Genomic DNA, 25,326 nt, shown 5'->3' on the forward strand with positions numbered 1-25,326 from the left:
ACACTTTCCCAAATCCGATGGGACCCTTTTCCAAGTCTATTGGGACACTTTCCCAACTCAGTTGGGGCTCTTTCCCAACTCTGTTAGGACATTTTCCCAACTCTGTTGGGATATTTTCCCAACTCTGTTAGGACATTTTCCCAACTCTTTTGGTACATTTTCCCAACTCTGTTGAGACACTTTCCTATCTCTGTAGGAACAATTTCCCAACTCTGTTGGAACCATTTTCCAACTCTGTTGGGACACTTTCCCAACTCTGTTGGCACACTTTCCCAACTCTGTTGCGTCACTTTTCCATTTCTGTTGGTACAAGTTAACAACTCTATTAGGACACGTTCCCAACTCTGTTGCTCTATTGGGGCATTTGCCTACCTCTGTGGGGACATTTTCCCAATTTGTTGGGACATTTGCCGTTCCGACCATTGCATGTTGGGACCATTTTCCTATTCTGTTGGGACCATTTGCTTAACTCTATTGGGACATTTTCCCAACTAAGTTGGCGCATTTTCCCGGCTTTGTCTGGACATTTGCCTAACTCTGTTGGGACATTTTCCCAACTCTGTAGGGATATTTTTCGAACTCTCTTTGGAAATTTTCCCCACTCTGTTGAGACATTTTTTTTTTGCCAGATGAAACATTTTCTTAACTGTTTTGAGGAGTTTTTCAACTATTTTGTGACAGTTTTCCATACTGATGAACATTTTCTCAACCCTTTTGGGATATTTAACTGTTCCCATCACTTTTCCATCTCTGTTAGGACTTTTCCCGAATCGGTTGATACTTTACCAAACTCGGTTGGGAAACAGTCTGAATGTTTTTTTTTCGGCTCAGGAGAGACTATTTCCACATCGGTTGGGAACTTTTCATAAACTCTGTTGTGAAACTGCTCGGACTACTCTGTGTGGACAAACAATTAACTCCATTGGTACAAATTCGCACCTCTGTCGAGTCAGTCTCCCAAATCAAATAATTAAATCTCCCTTCGTTATTGGAGCAGTTGACCAACTCTAATCAGATTGGGACAATTTACCAATACTCTGATTTGTTAAGCTTTGAACTCTGTTAGAACACTTCCTAACTTTGTTGGGTAAAGTTACCAACTCTGTTGGAACAAGCTTCAAGCTCTGTTGTGACGCCTTCACAACACTGTCGGGGTATTTTCTCAATTCTGTGGGCATATTCTTCCAACTCTGCTAGGATGGTGTAAAACCGAATTTGCTCATGAACTTCAATTAAGCAACAGGATGCAAATTTCCTACATATTAATGAGTGATGTTCCATAGTTTAAGCTCATTGATAAGGTACCTGCTTTTTCTGGCCTAGTCAGGACGGTGTGCCGCATTACGACACTACTTAGGGGAAACCTTTTTGCATGTCATATGACCTCACAAATATCGCCAGCATTAGGAGTATAAAAACTTTAAATAGACTTTCGGCATGATTACTTTAAAGACATTCAGCAAAAACTAACTACTAACCAACTGACAACTAAATCACTTTCTCTTCTTCTTATGTTTGCCCCTGTCCCCTAATTGAAGGTTCATGGGCGAATTTGCATTTGCATATACATATACGAGTATGTATGTTGAGTTTGGTGTCATAATCAATTTTGATATAACTTGGTTTGCATGTGAAATTGTAACAATAACAAGAGCTGACAGTTTTTGGCCCCACTTCCTATTCTCATTTGGGCAAAATCATTTGAAAATCTCAAATTCACTAAGAAGACGGATGTGACGCACCAGTAAAGAATAACAAACCAAATGCGGAAATGCTTACATCAACACAAGAAACAATTTTGAGGCGTCTTAAAACACGAATGGTGTGAAAATTGTGTTTATGTTAACATTTTTCAAATTTTCATCATCATGTCATATTAAGGCAGATAGCACTACAACTACATATACAACATAACACGAAAAGCCCAGACAAAAGTAGACTGACGGGTAAGAATGAGAAATTATTTTGAAGACATACTTGCATTTTCATGTAGTGGGGTGGAACGATTTGAAAAAAGAGAAATAACGACTATAAACCAAAAATAAGCGTAAGAGCGTGCGAAGTTCGGCGGGGCATAATCTTGGGAGCCCACCATCATGGATCGCATTTGTCGAGTTCTTTGCGATGTAACTCTTTTTAGGCAAGCAATGAATAATGGATAAGAATTGTTATGCTATTGCAGCTATATCAAGTTATAGTTCGATTCAGACTATAAATGTCAAAACCAAACCCTTCATGCAAAATTTCAGCCAAATCGGAAACGAATTGTGCCCTATTTATATGGCAGCTATATTAGGTTATGTACCGATTTAAACGATACACTGCACAGTTTATGAAAATCATTACAAAAAACTTCATGCAAAAATTCAGACAAATCGATGAGAAGTGCGCCCTCTGGTGGCTCAAGAAGTCAAAATTCAAGATAGGTTTATATAACAGCTAAATCAGGTTATGAACCAATTTGAACCATAAGTAGCACAGTTGTTAAATGTCATAATAAACAACCTTGTGCCAAATCGGATAAGAATTGCGCCCTCAAGTGGCTCAAAAAGTCAAGATCCAAAATATATCAGGTAATGGACCGATTTGAACTTTACTTAGCATGGTGGTTGAAAGTCATAACAAAACACTTCATGCTCAATTTCAGCCAAATCGGATGAGAAATGCGCCCTCTAGTGGCTCAAGAAGTCAAGATCCAAGATTGGATTATATGACAGCGTTATCAGGTTATGGACCGATTTGAACTTTACTGAGCACAGTTGTTGAAAGTCATAACAAAGCACTTCATGCTAAATTTCAGTCAAATCAGATGAGAAGTGCGCCCTCTAGTGGCTCAAGAAGTCAAGATCCCAGATCGGTTTATATGACAACTATATCAGGTTATGGACCGATTTGAACCACACTTATCATGAATGTTGAAAGTTATAACGAAACACCTTATGCTGAGTTTCTACAAAATCGGATGAGAATTGCGCCCTCTAGTGTCTCAAGAAGTTAAGATCCAAGATCGGTTTATATACCAGTTAAATCGGGTTATGTTTATACCTCAAAGTTTTTTAATACTTCCAAGAACATTAAAAATTCTAGAAAGCATTGCATCTTAAGGAATGATAGCCTGAACAAGCAAATAAAGTTTCCCTCTATTGACACGACGACCAAATAACATTGGGTCAGTGGAAACAGGTCGAAACTTTGTACTGACAGTGTTCATACAATATAGTGACAATGTCCCAAATACAATGGGACGAGGTCTCAACTATAATTGGACATTGTCCCAACTGTATTGGGACATTGTCCCAACTATATTGGGACATTGTCCCAACTGTATTGGGACATTGTCCCAACTATATTGGGACATTGTCCCAACTGTATTGGGACATTGTCCCAACTATATTGGGACATTGTCCGAACTGTATTGGGACATTGTCCCAACTGTATTGGGACATCGTCCCAACTGTATTGGGACATCGTCCCAACAGTATTGGGACATTGTCCCAACTATATTGGCACATTGTCCCAACTTTTTTGGGACATTGTCCCAACTATATTGGGACATTGTCCCAACTATATTGGGACATTGTCCCAACTATATTGGGACATTGTCCCAACTATTTTGGGACATTGTCCCAACTATTTTGAGACATTGTCCCAACTATATTGGGACTTTTACCAAACTATATTGGGACATAGTTCCAACTATATTGGGACATTGCACCAACTGTTTTAGGAAAATGTCTGTACTATTTTGGGACAATGTCCCATCTATATTGGGACAATGTCCAAACTATATTGGGACAATTTCCAAACTATATTGGGACAATGTCCAAACTATACTGGGACAAAGTTGAAACTTTTTTGGAAAACGTCCCAACTATTTTGGAAAACGTCCCAACTATACTGGGACAAAGTTGAAACTTTTTTGGAAAACGTCCCAACTATTTTGGAAAACGTCCCAACTATTTTGTGACAATGTTCCAACTATATTGGGACGATGTCCCAGCTATACTGGGACAATGTTTTAACTATTTTGAGAAAACGTCCCAACATTGTTGGGACAATATCCCAACTATATTGGGACAATGTCCCAACTAAATTTGGACAATGTCCCAACTATATTGCGAAAATGTCCCAACTGTTTTGGGACCATGGCACAACTATTTTGGGACAATGTACCATCTATATTGGTACAATATCCCAACTATATTGGGACAATGTCCCAATTAAATTGAGACAATGTCCGAACTGTATTGGGACAATGACCCAACTAAATTGGGACAATGTCCAAACAATTACTATTTTTGGAATATGTCCTTATCTATATTGAGAAAATTTCCCAATTATACTTGGGTAATGTCCACACTATATGGGGACAATGTCCGCACTATTTTTGGACAATGTCCCAACTATATTGTAATAATGTCCCAACTATTTTGGCACAATGACCCAACTACTTTGGGACAATGTACCAACTATATTGGGACAATGTCACGACTATATTGGGACTATGTCAAAACTATACTGGGACAATGTTTTAACTATTTTAAGAAAACGTCCCAACATTGTTGGGACAATGTCCCAACTATATTGTGACAATGTCCCAACTACATTGGGACAATGACCCAACTACTTTGGGACAATGTACCAACTATATTGTGATAATGTCACGACTATATTGGGACTATGTCAAAACTGGGACAATGTTTTAACTATTTTAAGAAAACGTCCCAACATTATTGGGACAATGTCCCCACTATATTGGGACAATGTCCCCACTAGATTGGGACAATTTCCTAACTATATTGGGACAGTGTCCTAACTATATTGGAACAAAGTCACATCTGTATTGTTCTGTGTCCGTCTGTCTGTCTGGTTGTCCGTCTGTTTGTCCGCCTGTTTGTCCGTCTGTCTATCCACGTTAATTTGTGTACAAACTGTAAGTCGCAATTTTCATCCAATCGTCTCCAAATTTGGTATCGGCCTAGGCACAAAGCCTATTGAAAAATCGGATCAGATTTAGATATAGCTCCCATATATATGTTCGTCCGATTTGCAGTAATAATGCAATAATAAGGACATTTGTTAACCGATTCTCTCGATATTTGGTAGGAAGGATTTTTTAATAACTCTCGACATTACTGATGAATTTCATAGAAATAGGTTCAGATTTAGATATAGCTCTCATATATACATATAGCCCGTTTTTCACTCCTAGAACCATTGCAAGCGCATTTATTAACCAATCTTACCAAAACTTTGTACAACGCCTTGCTCGACGACTACCACAATATCTGAGAAGTTTGCTCAAAATCGGTTCAGAGTTAGATATAGCTCCCATATATATGTTCGTCAGATTTTGGCTAATTTGCAATAATGTTGTCATTTGTCAACCCTAGTTATTAAAGTTTGAACATATGCTCGAAATGTGATACGGATTGTTTAATAACCCATATGAAAACATCGGCTGAGGTCCATCAAAATTCGTTTAGAATTGGATATAGCCCTACGTTGTACTTAGAAGGTAGGTGTAGGGTATTATACAGTCGGCAGTGCCCGACTTTTGCCCTCCCTTCCTGGTTTTTTTCATTTTAATTTTTTTTTTAATTTTGTTTCTTTGGGACTTTTTGTCAAAATTTTTGTTGAGTTTTCTTTTTTCAAGGAGATTTTGTCAAAATTTCTTCTTTCGCCGTCTACCGGAACACCCACTTTTCTAATACAATTGTCATTACAACCTTATCTACACACATGTATGTATAAATGTGCACCTATCCATCACACACACTTACTTCCACTTTGCTATAAAATTTATATGAAGATATACAGCATTTATTCAGCGTCATATTTTCCTTAGCTGACAGGATGTAGAGAAAGGTGGATGTGGAAAATATTTATCATTTTCTGTCAAACACATGTTTTGTAGAAGAAAAATATTTTCTCATTCCTCACTTTTGGTTGAGAAGTTGTGTTGTTTGTTATGTTTTTCTCAAAAAATTCCCTTTTGAAAGCTGTAAGACACATTGTTGGCATACATACACACATACGTACATTCACATACCTTAACTAAAGATTGAAAATATTGCCATTTATAATTCAGTTTTTGCCTTCACTCTGAATGTCTGAATGTTAATTTTTATTAAGGTCATGTTAACACAATTCCTTTTTTTCGGAGAGTTTTTAATTTAATTTATGGCTGCTTTATTTTACTTTTGTTTTCTTTTCATGTTTTTTTTTTTCATGTTATCCTTCGCGGCTGTTTGTCTTGGCTGTTCGGTTCCTACTTTCGACTAAAGAGGCAATGTGCGTTCCTTGTGGATGGGTGTACTATGGGCATTGACCTCAGGCACTGGTGTAGCAGTGGCTTTATTGCAAGGCTCTGCGGGTCCTTTGATTGGTGTGGCCATTTCAGCTTCCCTTTTGCCGCCGGTGGTGAATTGTGTAAGTATTGCGAAAATTTTCATTTTGTTTGTTATATAGAAAAGTTATTGAAAGTATAATTGTGAATTTTTTCCGTTGGGCCTAATTGAAAATTGGAAACGGAAAATCGTTAAGAAAATTCTCTGGGGGTAAAGGGGGAATTGAGAAAAAAAGTGAAAGATTATATTTAGAATACTCCGGTTCAAGTATTGTTGCTTAACAAAGAACTAAATATCTAGTTGTAACCAAAGTTTCCTTGATGTCATTGCTTCTCTCTATTAGTAAAGGGTATAATTATTATAAAATTCCAAATTTCTCCTGGGACCATTTCCAATTTGATTTCCTTCTATTCCAATATTCAAAATTATTTTTACTCAATTTTCTTAGGATATATAAAAACTATAAGAATTTCTACAACCAACCCATTTTAGCAATTACTGCTTATCCCTTGACTAAACTTTCACTTTGAGAAACTCTGTCTATCTAAAGCCTCCGTTTTTCTCATTTTTCCTACTCAGCTTTAAGTTCTTGGTTACACAAAAACGAAATTTTCCAACACACACTAAAACCTAATTCCGAATGCAAATATTCCAACGGAAATTACTTTCCTTCTCAGTTACCAGCAGGAGGTCTATTCGCACATACTTTCAGTTAATCCTTTTGCAATGGCTTCATAAGCCACCTCCTCCTAAAAGTATGCTAAGCTTTTTTGTTTTTCTTCTTCAAAGAGAGCAAGAAGAGAGTTGGCAAAATGTTTGTGAGCTACTTTGATGTGGTATTCGGCATGTAGTTCTTTGTATTTCCTCCTACATTTTGGACAGAAATTAATTTCATAATTTATTATCACACACATAGTGCGGAACTGATGTGTGTAGTAAGAGGATAGCAAAACAAAAATGGGGAAAAAACAAATTCCAGCTGGTGAATCATATAGAAATATTTCTTGCTTGTCCCTCTATTTAAGAAGAGTATGGTTAACATTTAGCAAGGATATTGAGGAGGCAATGATGTGTTTGGCTGGAGTTGCACAAGCAATTAAATGTGTCAGGGTTAACTAAAATGGATTGGGAGAAAGGAGAAAGTAAGAAGGACAAAACACAAGATGGACAAGAAATAAGAAACAAAAGGCTAACTTTTAATGAAAAGAGACAAAATTTCCAAAAGAAACTACATTTCGACACAAATTGAAGCATGAAAAAGGAAATTCTAAAAACTAAATCTACAGAAAACATAATTACAAAAAAATAAAAAAGGGAATTTTCCAAAAAGGAAACTTTTGAAAAAATTTTCTTAACAATTAAAACTTTTTCAAAAAAAAATAATTTTGCAGAATAACTTAGAAAAAGGAAATTTTTTAAAAATATCCCAAAAATCAAAATTTATATAAATTTCCTAATAAAAGGATAAATTTAAGAAAATTTGTCATATATACACATAAATGAAAAAAAAAATTGCCAAACCATTTGACAAAATATCCCGATAAAAAAATACCACAAAATTTCCCATAAAAAAAAACATCTAAAAAATTTCCGAAATAAGAAAATCTCGACAAAATTTCTACCTCAAGGAAATCCCGACAAAATTTCCACCTCAAGCAAATCCCGACAAAATTTTAAAAGTAAGAAAATACTGACAAACTTTTCAAACGAAGGGAATTTCTCAAAAAAAGGATATTTTTCTCAAGGAAAATTTTGACAAAATTTCCCAGTAAAATCCAGTTTCCACAAAACTTCCCATAAAAGGGAAATTACTAATAAATTACGAAACCAAAGAAATCTCGAAAGAGTTCCCAAGAAAAGGATATTTCCCAAAAGAAACGGAAAATTTTGTTAAAGAAGAATTTCGACAAAATTTTCGAGTAAAAAAAAAAAATTGACAAAATTTCCCAGTAAAATAAATTCCGCAAAATTTCCCATAAGGGAAAATTTGTATAAATTTTGTTAATAAGGAAATCTCGACAAAAGTTCGCAAAAAAAAAAGAAAGTTTCCCAAAATCGGGAAATTTTTTTAGACATCTAAAAATGAAAATTTTGTAGAACTCCAAAAAAATTAAAATTTAAAAATAAATCATTTGATAAAAAAGGAAATTTTCGAAGAATACCATGTTTTCAAAAATGAAATTGCTTACAAAATTTAAAAAAAGAAAAAATTCCACGGAAATTTCCGTTACAGTAGAATATCGACAAAATTTCCCAAAAAGAAACTTTTGACAAAATTTCCTAACATTACGAAAATCGCGATATATACAGCACAGAATGCCGAATGAAAATAAAAATACCATAACAATTTTTCAAAAGAGTGAAATATTAAAAAAATTTCTTAAAAAGAGGATATATAAATAAATTTTTTAAAGAAATGGAAATTTTTTTCAAAATTTCACAAGACAAGAAGTTTCGACCAGATTTTCCATAACATGGAAGTTTCAACAAAATATCCCAAAAATTTAAATTTAAAACCAAAAAAATTCCTGTAAAGAGAAATTTTGGAAAAATTTCCCAAGAACGGATGCTTCAACACAATTTCCCAAAAAAGGGTTATTTCTCAAAACAAAGAGTATTTCAATTTAACTTTCCCAAAAAGGGAAATTTCGGCAACAATTCCCAAAAAAAGAAAATTCCACAAAACTTCCTAAAAAAGAAATTTAAGCAAAATCTCCTTAAAAGGCCAGTTTCGACACAATTTTTCAAAAGTGTAAACCATGAAAATTTCGACAAAATTTTCAAAAATAAGAAATTCTTATTCAATTTCCTTTTCCCAAAAAGGGAAATTTTTGATAAATTTCCTAAATAGGAAAATTTAGACAAAATGTGCCAAAAAAGAAAACTTCGAAAAAAACTAACCCATTTCGGAAGTAAATTTTTTTCATAAGAGGGAAATATTCAAAATTTTCTGATATAGAGAAATTTCTTCAAATTTTCTTAAAAAGGGGAAATTTAAATAAAAATTTCACATAAATGGAAAATTTTGTCAAAATTTCCCAAGACAAGACGTTTCGAGCAGATTTTCCAAAACAAGGAAGTTCCAACAAAATATCCCAAAATTTGAAATTTCAAACAAAAAATTCCCGTAAAGGGAAATTTCCCAAAAATTTAAAGTTTCAAACTAAAAATTCCCGTAAAGGGAAACTTTACCAAAATTTCCCACAAAAAACGTATGCTTCGACAAAATTTCCCAAAAAAGGGAAATTCCTAAAAATAAGCAATTTTTATACTTAAATTTCCCAAAAAGGGAAATTTCGTCAACATTTCCCAAAAAACGAAATTTCCAATTTTTTTTTCATTTTTGTGGTAGTTTCCTTCTATGTTTCTCATTTCTTCAAGAAATGTCCCAAGTTTTGCATTTATATACAAAATTCTGTGGCATACTTTGTGGCTGAACATTTTAAGTGTTAGCATAGGTTAACTGAGCTTTTAAAAAGGAAAATTTAAAGAAAATTTCCCTAAAAGACCAGTTTCAACACAATTTCGCAAGAATGTAAACCATGAAAATTTGGACAAAATTTTCATATATAGGACATTTCTACTAAATTCCCTTCTTCCAGAAAGGGCAATTTTTGATAAATTTCCCAAATAGGGAAATAATGACAAAATCTCAATTTCGGAAGTAAATTGTTACAAAATCGCTTAAAAGTGAAAGTTTAACAAAATGTCCCGTATAACTATACTTTGAAAAGGGAAAATCGGACAATATTTCCCAAAAAAGGAATTTTTTTACACAATGTCCTAACACAAGGAAAATCTCCATAAAATTTCCCTATAAAAAGGAAATTTACACAAAAGTTCCCAAAGAAGGTAAACTGTAACTAAATTTCCAAAGCAGCGAAATATCGACAAAATTTGGGAATTTCCCCAATACAAACTTAAAAAGTGAAATTTTTTCAAAATTTCCCAAAAGGTGAAAATTTATTCAAATGTTACACTTAAATTTAAAAACTAGAAGGCATCTTCCTTCTTCTGTTCCTGTGGTAGCACATTGAACGAAAACGTGTAGGTGAGTCTGATGGCATACTGCCACTTAAACCCGACCTAACCTAACCTTCACTTAAATTGTACTTTAATAAGAAAACGTTTGACAATACTATCCAAAAAAGGAAATTTTTGTAAAAATTTAGCAAAACAAGGAATTTGCGACAAATTTTTTTTATTTACAAAACTTTGAAGACAATTTTGACAATACTTTCTAAAAAAGGAAATTTTTGTAAAAATTTTCCAAAACAAGTAATTTGCGATAAAATTTGGCAAGAAAAGAAGTTTCGATAAAAACCTTCCACCATGAAAAAATTTTACGAAATTTCCCATTTAAATGACTATTTTCACAAAATTTCCCGAAAAGGGAAATTTTGAAAAACTTTCTAAGGCAAAGGAAATTTCCATTTAATCTTTTTTTTTACAAAACTTTTAAGCCGCCCCCTCCATAAATAATCAGAATGTTTTTTATGCTTAGATTAAAGGCTTCCCTTATTTGCTTTAGTGGCTTCTTATTTGTGTTTGTTGGGCTACATGCCGGTTTGTATGTGTGTTCCGTGTTTGTTTGGACTTTTGGCTTTTGTGGTGTGATTTATTAGGCAAAGTTAGAGGGAGGAGCAGGAGGCAATAGAGTTCTACCAAGGACCAAATTTTGTTTTTGCCTACTCACAAATTTTTCCTAGTAAAAATAACATTGCTTTTGGTTGTCAGAGTGGTGTTAGTGGTGGTTGCCTGACTGGACCAGTTGTTCATCATTCAGTTTTTTTTTGTTTTATCTAAAAACAGCAGAGACAGCAGAGGCAGCAGAATAAGAACCACAACAACAGCAACGAAAACAACCATAACAAATGCCATGCGTTTGCTACTTTTGACGTTTCCAACAACCCTCCTCTGCTAGTCTAAGTGGCAACCACACCACTTGCCATGATTAAGTGATTTTAACGCCATTGTTGCCAAGAAGTTTCGTGGCCTAGTCTCTAGCCAAGTCCAAGTAATGAAGCGCGACACTTTGTGGTTGCTCTGCGGTTCATGGGGGCGGCAATGAGGGGAGGGGCGGGAAATTATGGTCCAGTCATCAGCAGGACAAAGAAGAAGACTAATAATTTGAATGAATGAGTGAATGAAAGTGGGACTATCTTTGGGTCACAGTCTGCTTAGAAGTCCATCTAATAATCTACTCATCTACTCTACTCCTGCTGCTTTACTTTGGAGTTGGCTGTTTCGTTTTGGTTTCCTTTCTTTTAAGGTGGGGTTGGGCGCTTTTGAAATGAAAAGTTTGGGCGGAAAACCTTTGGTAGCCCCGAAGCAAAATGTAACCATAACTCAAGTTGTGTGTCTTGTCTTGTTGAGATAAATGTTTATTTTTTCTACACTTTTTTGCTTGTTTTTTTTTTTTTTTTTTTTTTTTGTTTGGTGTTGCTACGTTTAACACATTTTTGGCCTTAGCGAGTTTATGGACATTTTTCAAATTTAATGAAAAGAAATTTATTGACAAAAAAAGAATAAAAAACAAAGGAAAGCAATTTAACAAAAAAAAAAAAAATAAAACAACAAAAAGGCACAGAAAGAATAGTTTCGAATTTAAAAATTTGCAAAAAATATTTCAGTCAAAACCAAGTATTGGGAATTATTGTTGACAAATTTTTTACAGTTATCGTATCGATCTATGAATTGCTGGTAACTGTTTTCTTTCTTTGGTTTAACTTGAAGTTATGCCGTTTTACATATCTTGTACCAAATGTTTTTCCAAAAACCCTTAAAATTTGCAGCAAATTACTTTTAAATGACTTTTTACTTTAAATTATGACCAGCTTCCATATTTTATGTTTGTTTGCCCTTCCACGGGAATTCCAGCAAATGTTATTGGATTTATTTATTTCCCTTCTTTGTATTTTGGGTCATTCATTTGACCATGGGGAGGCATTATAGCATTTAATGTACATCGAAAAAAAAAACGCCTCCACCTCCTCAGCGGCATGGGCCGGAACAGTACGAACAACAATATTTTGTAAATATTTCCAATAGCATAAATAAAATAAAAAACGAAGCATAGCGGAAAGGAACTGTTGTTCTGACAGATTTATTGCAGAAACTTGGTTCTTGATTTCATTGTTGATATATATCTGGGTGCAAGTAAGCGACGAGATTTGGGGTTATTAGCATGGAATCCATACAGCAGATTACCCCAAACTGGTAGCACAGGAGTAGTATAGGCAAAATAATTTTATAACCAAAACTCTTGAAAAGAAGTAAATTTTTAAATTTAAATTAAATTAAATTAAACTAAATTAAATTAAATTAAATTAAATTAAATTAAATTAAATTAAATTAAATTAAATTAAATTAAATTAAATTAAATTAAATTAAATTAAATTAAATTAAATTAAATTAAATTAAATTAAATTAAATTAAATTAAATTAAATTAAATTAAATTAAATTAAATTAAATTAAATTAAATTAAATTAAATTAAATTAAATTAAATTAAATTAAATTAAATTAAATTAAATTAAATTAAATTAAATTAAATTAAATTAAATTAAATTAAATTAAATTAAATTAAATTAAATTAAATTAAATTAAATTAAATTAAATTAAATTAAATTAAATTAAATTAAATTAAATTAAATTAAATTAAATTAAATTAAATTAAATTAAATTAAATTAAATTAAATTAAATTAAATTAAATTAAATTAAATTAAATTAAATTAAATTAAATTAAATTAAATTAAATTAAATTAAATTAAATTAAATTAAATTAAATTAAATTAAATTAAATTAAATTAAATTAAATTAAATTAAATTAAATTAAATTAAATTAAATTAAATTAAATTAAATTAAATTAAATTAAATTAAATTAAATTAAATTAAATTAAATTAAATTAAATTAAATTAAATTAAATTAAATTAAATTAAATTAAATTAAATTAAATTAAATTAAATTAAATTAAATTAAATTAAATTAAATTAAATTAAATTAAATTAAATTAAATTAAATTAAATTAAATTAAATTAAATTAAATTAAATTAAATTAAATTAAATTAAATTAAATTAAATTAAATTAAATTAAATTAAATTAAATTAAATTAAATTAAATTAAATTAAATTAAATTAAATTAAATTAAATTAAATTAAATTAAATTAAATTAAATTAAATTAAATTAAATTAAATTAAATTAAATTAAATTAAATTAAATTAAATTAAATTAAATTAAATTAAATTAAATTAAATTAAATTAAATTAAATTAAATTAAATTAAATTAAATTAAATTAAATTAAATTAAATTAAATTAAATTAAATTAAATTAAATTAAATTAAATTAAATTAAATTAAATTAAATTAAATTAAATTAAATTAAATTAAATTAAATTAAATTAAATTAAATTAAATTAAATTAAATTAAATTAAATTAAATTAAATTAAATTAAATTAAATTAAATTAAATTAAATTAAATTAAATTAAATTAAATTAAATTAAATTAAATTAAATTAAATTAAATTAAATTAAATTAAATTAAATTAAATTAAATTAAATTAAATTAAATTAAATTAAATTAAATTAAATTAAATTAAATTAAATTAAATTAAATTAAATTAAATTAAATTAAATTAAATTAAATTAAATTAAATTAAATTAAATTAAATTAAATTAAATTAAATTAAATTAAATTAAATTAAATTAAATTAAATTAAATTAAATTAAATTAAATTAAATTAAATTAAATTAAATTAAATTAAATTAAATTAAATTAAATTAAATTAAATTAAATTAAATTAAATTAAATTAAATTAAATTAAATTAAATTAAATTAAATTAAATTAAATTAAATTAAATTAAATTAAATTAAATTAAATTAAATTAAATTAAATTAAATTAAATTAAATTAAATTAAATTAAATTAAATTAAATTAAATTAAATTAAATTAAATTAAATTAAATTAAATTAAATTAAATTAAATTAAATTAAATTAAATTAAATTAAATTAAATTAAATTAAATTAAATTAAATTAAATTAAATTAAATTAAATTAAATTAAATTAAATTAAATTAAATTAAATTAAATTAAATTAAATTAAATTAAATTAAATTAAATTAAATTAAATTAAATTAAATTAAATTAAATTAAATTAAATTAAATTAAATTAAATTAAATTAAATTAAATTAAATTAAATTAAATTAAATTAAATTAAATTAAATTAAATTAAATTAAATTAAATTAAATTAAATTAAATTAAATTAAATTAAATTAAATTAAATTAAATTAAATTAAATTAAATTAAATTAAATTAAATTAAATTAAATTAAATTAAATTAAATTAAATTAAATTAAATTAAATTAAATTAAATTAAATTAAATTAAATTAAATTAAATTAAATTAAATTAAATTAAATTAAATTAAATTAAATTAAATTAAATTAAATTAAATTAAATTAAATTAAATTAAATTAAATTAAATTAAATTAAATTAAATTAAATTAAATTAAATTAAATTAAATTAAATTAAATTAAATTAAATTAAATTAAATTAAATTAAATTAAATTAAATTAAATTAAATTAAATTAAATTAAATTAAATTAAATTAAATTAAATTAAATTAAATTAAATTAAATTAAATTAAATTAAATTAAATTAAATTAAATTAAATTAAATTAAATTAAATTAAATAAAATTAAATTAAATAAAATTAAATTAAATTAAATTAAATTAAATTAAATTAAATTAAATTAAATTAAATTAAATTAAATTAAATTAAATTAAATTAAGTTAAATTAAATTAAATTAAATTAAATTAAATTAAATTAAATTAAATTAAATTAAATTAAATTAAATTAAATTAAATTAAATTAAATTTAATTAAATTAAATTAAATTAAATTAAAACTACTAAACTATTTTTCTGCCTTTTGCTCCCTTTTCTAATTTTGTTTTCTGCATTTCTTGTTGTTTACTTCTTGCAGGGTCTCTTTTGGGCATTGGCATGTATTTGGCTGATTTATCCTGGCACTCGTATACCCCACATCAAGGGCGAACGCCTAAATGAGACATCACAGTATCCATTCCTCTATACGGACTATTTACCCACTGAGTTTCTGATCAATGGCATTGTGTCCTGTCTGCTGACGGTGGTAAATGTGATTTGCATTTTTATTACCGCCATAATAGTGTTGAAAATTAAGGAAGTCTCGGCGCCATATACCGCCAGTCCAGATTTAAAACGGTAAGTATGCCCAAGGGAGGGGGAGGGGGCGGGGGGTTTATGAAGATATATGTATAAGTAAGTCAGGATAAATAAATATTTATGTGTCTAACTGAATGCGTGTATGCGCCTTTGTCTGTAAGGGAGGATATAAGCGTGTTTATATGTTATTGTGTTAAGAGGTCTAAACAAGTAGATGAATATAAATATGCCAACTCGTAAATTTAGATGCTGGCCGAGAAAAAGCAACAGCGAAAAAGGAAAGGAAGAGACAAAGGACCTCCAAAATAAAAAAAAAATTATAATAAGAATATGACTGTGTCCAAAATAAGGAATTTATAGGAAAACAGGATAGCATTGTGAACAAATTTAAAAAACTTACAAAGAAATGCTATTATCCGATTATTATTTCGTGTATCCACATTTAGCTGACTTTTGTATGGCGATATGCTATCAATCAGAAAAAATCCGATTTATGAACTAAAGTCCATAGAATTCGTATTTATTAGCAAATTTCTAGAACAATATTTTGGTATGGATCCTTCGGCAGCACAGCACGATGTGATCTAGATCAGAGCACAATTTCATATAGGTGTAAATAGACTGGCCCCGAAATAAATTCAATTGATTTCATTATTTAGGGGGGGTTTGGGGAGTAAGGAGCCCTGAAGTGAGGAGCATCGCGCTCTACTCTCAACTATCATTTATTTGAACCCCTTTGGCCTCAAAATTGGATATCAATTTCCTTTTTCTAATCGCCAATGCCTTTCATTTAAATTTCTTTTTACAAAACTAGTAGATATATCCGGTTTGGGGTATGGGTCCTAAAAACCATCAATATCGATCTCCATTCTCTTTAAGACCCAAATTGTCATAGTGAGCAAATATGTCTTATTTGCGAGTTGTCATGGGGGACGTCCCCCAGATAGTTTGTCCCAAATGTTGATATCAAATTCGTAGTCCACTCCCGAATATCTTTCATTTGGACCCCATATTTTCATAGTAGGCAACATATCTTGTTTGGGGAATGGGGGGGGGGGGTCACTCAGTGACTTGGCCCTGAAAAATAGTCAAATTCCTATTCTAATCTTAAAAACCTCTTCTTTGTACCCCATATTGCAATTGTACGCTAATACCTCCTATTTGCTGGTATTATGGGGGTGGGGTGACCCCATAGACACTTTTTCCCGAATATTTATATCAGATTCGTGCTTTACTCCCAAGGTCCGTCGATTTAAGCCCCATATTGCTATGGTCGTAAATTTGTGCCCTTTGGGGGATGTTTTTGGTGAGAGGCGGCCCCCCAAACACATGGTCCCATATTTGGATATAAGATTCGTATTCTACATTCAAATACTCCATATTCCCATGGTCAGTACATAAGATATGTTTGTGGTGTGTTTTTTGTGGAAGGGGTGGATCAGACTCTACTCACAAATACCTTTCACTTTAGTCCGCCCCCCTTCCGATATAAAAAAATTATATTGCCTATGTTTCCTTCCGGACCAACCTACACAATTCGTGAAAATTTCAAGGTAATCGGTTCATTCCGTCATTCCGTTTCTAACACCTCGAAATATAATTATTCTTGTTCGTCTCTACATTTTGAGTCGATCTAGCCATGTCCGTCGGTCGTCTGTCGAAATCACTATAGCGGTCAAAGCGTAAAACTAGCCGCTTGAAATTTTGCACAACTACTTAATATTGGTGAAGCTCGTTGAGGATTGCAAATGGGCCATATCGGTTCAGATTTGGATATAGCTCCCATATAAACCGATCTCCCGCCTCAATTTTCACTTGATTTGGCTGAAATTTTGCACATAGTATTCTGTTATGACTTCCAATAACCGTTCGAAGTTCGGTTCAAGAACCTGATACACTTTTAAGCCGTAATTTTTGTCCGGATTTTGGATGTAGTGTTTTGTTATGACTTCCAACAACTTTATTTTATTTTATTTTATTTTATTTTATTAATGTTATTTTATTTTATTTTATTTTATTTTATTTTATTTTATTTTATTTTATTTTATTTTATTTTATTTTATTTTATTTTATTTTATTTTATTTTATTTTATTTTATTTTATTTTATTTTATTTTATTTTATTTTATTTTATTTTATTTTATTTTATTTTATTTTATTTTATTTTATTTTATTTTATTTTATTTTATAGTATTCTTCTCCACTGTGTTCCAATTGAAGGCCTTAGGAAATCATTTTCATGACCCTTTGAAAAAATCAGAAAAATCTAAATAGCCTAATAAAGACCAAACAATGGAAGATACAATCAAACTTAGAAGGGGTTGTCTGAGAAAAAAAATGAGGAAAGCAGTGTAAATTTTTAAATAAAACAACAAAAATGACCTTGGGCATAGGGGCAATCAGATAACAAACGAACATTTGTAACATCACAATTAAATGTAGATTCGTACGGCCTTAAATTAGGCAATGAAAAAAAACGCCTTAAATTATGCAACAAGTTTTAATAGTAATTTTTGCTTAAATTTTTTTTGTTTACTTTTAATTTTGAAAGTTAAGGATTTCTTTTCTATTTATTTAAAGTTCTCAAGAAAAACCCATCAAAATGACTGTGTGAAGATAACCAAGTTTGTAACCATTAAATATTTTTAATAAATAAAAATACCCTTCTTAAATATATATTCGCCCCAACAGGATATTATATAGCTCTATGGGTTTATATATGCGCTTAATGAAAAAACGAAAGCCCCGTTAAAACTAAATCAAATAAAACACAAACTGAGGCCAACATAAAATTTTCTACACAATTTCCTCAAGAAATCTTCATTTTTCATATACCCACAAACAGCAGCTGATGACCTTTTCGAGAGGAAAATCCTACACCACACCCCCTTAATCTCGATCTCAGGAATAAAAAAAAAAACTGAAATACAAATCTCTTAAGAGACTTAAAAACTTATAATCTGCCCCTAACTTGTTTCAAAAACAAAACTGCAAAAAAAAAAACAAAACTGATGCCTTTCTTTATGGCCTTTTGTATAGTAAACAACAGCCACCATAATTGATTTGAAATTGAGTTTTTATGTTAGAAACGCATAAAACAAACTAAATAAGGGCGTTCCAGAACGGAGCCCCAACTCTGCCTTTGTTTGGGCCCAACCTAAGGGCAACATATGTGATAAATTTTATATACAATATATATAAGAGGCAAAATAAATGTGGTCTTGAGGAATCGTACAAAATGAAAAAAAAAGGTCTTATAAAAATAAGCGGCATGGAAAAAGCAAACCAGAACACCATATATCTTTTTAAATGGCTAACAAAAATACTGAGTATATTTTATGATATATGAAAAATAAACAGCCTAAAAGTATACTACTATTAATGCCAAGGGCAATGTTTAAGTTGTGGTGATGGATGCCTCCACAACATATGCAATAATTTTTCATTGATGCTGCTGAAGCGTAAAAAATCACAAAATAAGACTCTTTAAATTGTAGTATGTTGGAATTTGATAAATAGTTAATGGCATTTAGACATAGTATTTAACAAGCTAAAGAAATAAAGAGGACTTAAATTATATGACAAGGTATGAGTAGTAGAGAAAGCAAAGGGGAAGAACGGAAGGGGGAATGGCAGAGGTCTAAAATGCAGGCTGGTTTGGCATGTCATGTTAAATCGAGGTATTTATTCGAAATTCTGCCGCCTAGTTTGAGTTTAGGACAGCATGTTGAAGTAGGATGGATAGGGTCCAGTTCCATTTTTGTACGCTATGGGAGTATCATACTGACAAAGTACATTAACCACTGCTGAGAGTCACACCCCTACCCTTTTACTGGTAATCTGAGCTCAATTGCAACATCATTTTCGTTTCCCTTTCAAGCCTTGTTTGAATTTGCTGTCTTATGCTTCGATAGACGATATGTGATGCTTTGATTTCTAAGACTCATTTGTACTGCCACTTCTTTAGCCTAAAACTGATGGCAATTTTCTTATTTTATTGTTCTCTGACTGACCATAGGAATTCTTCAAAAGTAATTGAATAAAATAGAAGGTTCCAAAAAAATTTAAATAACAATTCTTTCTGTTTATTATTGTGCTTTGATACAAAAAAATTATGATTTTAATTAAATTCCCGGAGAAAAGAATTCCGACACTACTAATTTGATTTTGTGGCTCGTTCAAGCAAATTGAGTTTTTCAAGTTTTTCTCAAAAATAAAACAAAACAAATTTTCAGTATTGAAAAAATACAGAAAGCTAGATTTTATTTAAATGTACAACAGAAAGTATGCAACTATGAATAGTGTCTCCTAAAAGTATGCACAAGAATTTTATATTCATTTTTTAATTGGTCCATATGAGTGAGTTAGTTGTTACTACGAACAAACACATGAAGAGTTTCTATATTGAAAATTTCAAAACAAAACAATAAAAGAATTATTAAAAAAAAAAAAAAAAAAAAAAAATAGAAACATAGAAAAGAAATATCCTTTACTTGGAAAATGGTCGAGGCAACTTTTATTTAAGATTTCCATTAAGCCCTAAAAATAAAGTCCATTGTGTAGAAATGAGATTGGCAATACTTGTTCGTGTAGGTATGTGGAAACACATGGAACTAAAGTCAGGATACATTCTCTGTCACTCTAAAAAATAACAAGAAACAAGTGAAATTGTGCTAAGTTTTGCCAGGCCGAATCGTATATTCCCTACACCTTGGATGGCATTTGCCAAGTTCATTTGCAAACGAACTTAATAGGCAAAAAAAAAAAAAATGATGGATAAGATAGGTTATGCTATTGGAGCTATATTAGGATATGTACTGATTCGGACAATGCTAGGCTTGGAAGTTGGAACAGAAGCCATTTTGCAAAATTTCAGCCAAATCGGATAGGATTGCGCCCTCTAGAGGCTCAAGAAACAAAATAGGGAGATTGTTTTGTAAAGGAACTGTATCAGGTCAGGGACCAATTCAGATCATATTTGGCACTTTGGAGAAGAAGTCATTTTGCAAAACTTCAGGAAATTCAGAATGAAATTGCGCCAAATTAGGCCATATTTGGTACGCACGTTGAAGGTCTTAGAAGTCGTTGTACAAAATTTCAGCCAAATCTAATAAATATTGCGCCCTCTAGAGGCTCAAGAAGCAATATCGGGAGATCGGTTTATATGACAGCTATATAAGCTTATGATCGGTTTTGGACCCTACTTGGAACAGTTGTTGGAAGTCGTAAAAAAACACCTCGTACAAAATTTCAGCCATCCGTCTGTCGAAAGCTCGCTAACTTTCGAAGGAGTGAAACTAGCCGCTTGAGATTTTGCATAAATACTTATTTCCAGTGCAGGTCGGTTGGGATTGAAAATGAGCCACAACAGCCCATGTTTTGATATAGCTGTCATATAAACCGATCTTGGGTCTTGACTTTTTGGGCTACTAGAGGCCGCAATTCTCATCCGATTTTGGTGAAATTTTGCATGAAGTATTTTGTAATGAGTTCCAAAAATTGTGCTAAGTATAGTTCAAATCGGTCTATATCCTGATATAGCTGCCATATTAGCCGATCTTGGGTCTTCACTTCTTGAGCTAATAGAGGGCGCCATTCTTATCGGATTTGGCTGAAATTTAGCATGAAGTTGTTTGTTATGACTTCCAACAACTGCGCCAAATATGGTTTAAATCGGTTTATAGCCTGATATAGCTGTCATATAAACCAATCTTGGGTCTTGAACCTCTGGAGGTCGCAGTTCTTGTCCTATTTTATTTTATTTTTATTTTATTTTATTTTATTTTATTTTATTTTATTTTATTTTATTTTATTTTATTTTATTTTATTTTATTTTATTTTATTTTATTTTATTTTATTTTATTTTATTTTATTTTATTTTATTTTATTTTATTTTATTTTATTTTATTTTATTTTATTTTCTTTTATTTTATTTTATTTTATTTTATTTTATTTTATTTTATTTTATTTTATTTTATTTTATTTTATTTTATTTTATTTTATTTTATTTTATTTTATTTTATTTTATTTTATTTTATTTTATTTTATTTTATTTTATTTTATTTTATTTTATTTTATTTTATTTTATTTTATTTTATTTTATTTTATTTTATTTTATTTTATTTTATTTTATTTTATTTTATTTTATTTTATTTTATTTTATTTTATTTTATTTTATTTTATTTTATTTTATTTTATTTTGTTTTATTTTATTTTATTTTATTTTATTTTATTTTATTTCATTTTATTTTATTTTATTTTATTTTATTTTATTTTATTTTATTTTATTTTATTTTATTTTATTTTATTTTATTTTATTTTTATTTTTAATTTATTTTATTTTATTATATTTTATTTTATTTTATTTTTTTTATTTTATTTTATTTAATTTTATTTTATTTAAGTTTATTTTATTTTATTTAATCTTATTTTATTTAAGTTTAGTTTATTTTATTTTTATTTTATTTTATTTTATTTTATTTTATTTTATTTTATTTTTATTTTATTTTATTTTATTTTATTTTATTTTATTTTATTTTATTTTATTTTATTTTATTTTATTTTATTTTATTTTATTTTATTTTATTTTATTTTATTTTATTTTATTTTATTTTATTTTATTTTATTTTATTTTATTTTATTTTATTTTATTTTATTTGATTTTATTTTATTTTATTTTATTTTATTTTATTTTATTTTATTTTATAGTTTCATGGTATCTCTTCTTTGTCTTTTTGATCTTTTAATGATGTGGCAACACTGTTTAAGCTATTTGTGGTCTAGCATTGTTTGTTTATTTGATACTGCCTAAGGCCATGCGGAGGCTAGCAAAACATAAACAAAATATCCTTCTCTATCTTATCTTCTGTCTCACCCTCTCACTTGTATAGAAATTACTAGGATATTTCGTTATTTGGCAATTGATTATTTCGACCTCAATGGTAACTCACTTACACACACATATGAACATCGCCCTACTCAGTTTCAAGGTAACACCACTCAATATACAAACAAGGTATGCACTTAGGTGTCCTTTTCAGTTTACTTGGTTCAGTCAATACAATTTAAGACTAGGATAAGGTAAATTGAGCCTTTTGCTTTTGTGATGATAGCCTGTGAAATCTTTGTGATGTATGGATATATTGAAAGACTTGATAGCATTTGTCACAAAACTAAAGCATACCTTAAGGCGTAGGATAAATAAATTTGTTGATCATCACAAGAATGCATATTTATTTGTTGTCTTTGGAAAGATTGAGGCATGAAACCTTTTTCAAAGTAATTTCTATTAGTAATACATTTGTAAATGTATCCTTAATTACTAATTATGACTTGCGAAATGATTTTGCGTTTAATATTTTGTTAATTCATAGGTCATTTTCCATCGCTAAGGGTTGATTAGAATTTTCTTTATCTACCATTAATTAGCACAGACCACATTGCAAATTACTATCATTTGTTGATGTCTTCTCAAAATTTCACTTTTCGTTCTATTTAATTAATAGTTTTGGTTAACCTTAAATAAATTAAAATCAATTAAGAAATATTCGAAATTCAAAATTGAGAAACCAAAGATATTTTATTAAGCATTTAAATTTAATTATTGAAAATATTGATATACACCATAAGCTATCCATTTGTCATTTGGTTAGTGGAATGATATATACTGTCTACTCTGTGGGCTTTAAGGTTGTTTGGTGTGATTATTGTTTTAATTACAAACAGCTTTTAGGCATAATGAATTATGTATGGATTGAGAATAAACGTAAACACATGCAAACAGAACTTAAATTGAATTAGAGTGGGAATGATATATGGTGCTTAAAAGTTTTAGAGATATTCAAGTTGATAAGATGTTCAATGGGTCAATGTATGATGGTGTGATTAACGAATCTTATATACCCTCCACCATGAATCGCATATGTCGAGCTCTCTTCCCAGTATCTATTTTTAGGCAAACAAAGCGTAAAAGAAAGCAATTTCTATGTTATTTTAACAATATAAAGCTATTGTTAATTTCGGACCATAATTGAATTGAATATTGCAGAACATCGTAGAAGTCATTGTGTAAAATTTCAGCCAATCTTTGCCCTTTAGGGGCTGAAGAAGCAAAATGGGGAGATCGGTTTATAGGGGAGCTGTATTGGGCTTCAAACCGATTCAGACCATATTCGACACGTATGTTAAAGGTCATGAGAGAAGACGTTGTACAAAATTTCATCCAAATCGGATAATAATTGCTCCCTGTAGAGCCTCAAGAAGTCAAGACCCCAGATCGGTTTATATGGCAGCTATATCAGGTTATGGATCGATTTGAACCATAATTAGCATAAATCTTGGAAGTCATAAAAAAACATCTCATGAAAATTTTCAGCTAAATCGGATAATAATTGCGACCTCTAGAGGTTCAAGAAGTCAAGACACCATATCGGTTTATGTGGCAGCTATATCAGGCTATGGACCGATTTGAACCACATTTGGCACAGTTGTTAAAAGTCATAACAAAACACCTCATGCAAAATTTCAGCTAAATCGGATAATAATTGCGCCCTCTAGGGGCTCAAGAAGTCAAAATCCCAGATCGGTTTATAAGGCAGCTATATCAAGTTATGGACCGATTTGAACCATACTTATCACAGTTCTTGGAAGTTATAACAAAACACCTCAGGCAAAATTTCAGCTAAATAGGATAATAATTGCCCTCTAGTGGCTCCAGAAGTCAAGACCCCATATCGATTTATAAGGCAGCTATATCAGGTTATGGACCGATTTGAACTATTCTGAGAACAGTTGTTGGAAGTCATAACAAAACACGTCATGCAAAATTTCAGCCAAATCGGATAAGAATTGCGCCTTCTAGTGGCTTAAGAAGTCAAGATCCAAGATCGGTTTATATGACAGCTGTATCCAAAATTAAACCGATATCGCCCATTTACAATCTCAACCGACCTACACTGATAAAAAGTATTTGTGCAAAATTTCAAGTGGCTAGCTTTACTCCTTCGAAAGTGAGCGTGCTTTCGACAGGCAGATGGACGGAAGGACGGACGGAAGGACGGACAGAAGGACGTACGGACGGAAGGACGGACGGAAGGACGGACGGAAGGACGGACGGAAGGACGGACGGAAGGACGGACGGAAGGATGGACGGAAGGACGGAGGGACGGACGGACAGAAGGACGGAGCGACGGACGGACGGAAGGAAGGACAGAAGGACGGAGGGACGGACGGACAGAAGGACGGAAGGACGGACGGAAGGAAGGACGGACGGAAGGACGGACGGACGGACGGAGGGACGGACGGACAGAAGGACGGACGGTAGGACGGACGGAAGGAAGGACAGATGGACGGAGGGACAGATGGACGGAGGGACAGACGGACAGAAGGACGGAGGGACGGACGGAAGGAAGGACGGACGGACGGACGGACGGAAGGACGGACGGACGGAAGGACGGACGGACGGAAGGACGGACGGACGGACGGAGGGACGGACGGACGGAAGGACGGACGGAAGGACGGACGGAAGGACGGACGGAAGGACGGACGGACGGAAGGACGGACGGAAGGACGGACGGAAGGACGGACGGAAGGACGGACGGAAGGAAGGACGGACGGAAGGACGGACGGAAGGACGGACGGAAGGAAGGACGGACGGAAGGACGGACGGAAGGACGGACGGAAGGACGGACGGAAGGACGGACGGAAGGACGGACGGACGGACGGAAGGACGGACGGAAGGACAGACGGACGAACGGAAGGACGGA

At 30.5% G+C, this 25,326-nt stretch overlaps 2 protein-coding genes across 2 annotated transcripts in view; one reads left to right on the forward strand and one right to left on the reverse strand.

Annotated features, from left to right (window-relative positions):
• Positions 1-25,326, reverse strand: part of LOC106092019 (uncharacterized) — a 471,923-nt gene that overhangs the window by 311,555 nt on the left and 135,042 nt on the right. The window lies entirely within an intron of this gene.
• LOC106092020 (uncharacterized) overlaps positions 1-25,326 on the forward strand; it is a 125,236-nt gene that overhangs the window by 70,970 nt on the left and 28,940 nt on the right. Inside the window, exons 8-9 of the mRNA XM_059364303.1 lie at positions 6,288-6,432; positions 15,343-15,602. Of these exons, the coding sequence (XP_059220286.1) occupies positions 6,288-6,432; positions 15,343-15,602 (405 nt within the window). The remainder of the gene's footprint in view (positions 1-6,287; positions 6,433-15,342; positions 15,603-25,326) is intronic.

Source organism: Stomoxys calcitrans, chromosome 3, assembly GCF_963082655.1.
Source record: "Stomoxys calcitrans chromosome 3, idStoCalc2.1, whole genome shotgun sequence".
Taxonomy (NCBI): domain Eukaryota; kingdom Metazoa; phylum Arthropoda; class Insecta; order Diptera; family Muscidae; genus Stomoxys; species Stomoxys calcitrans.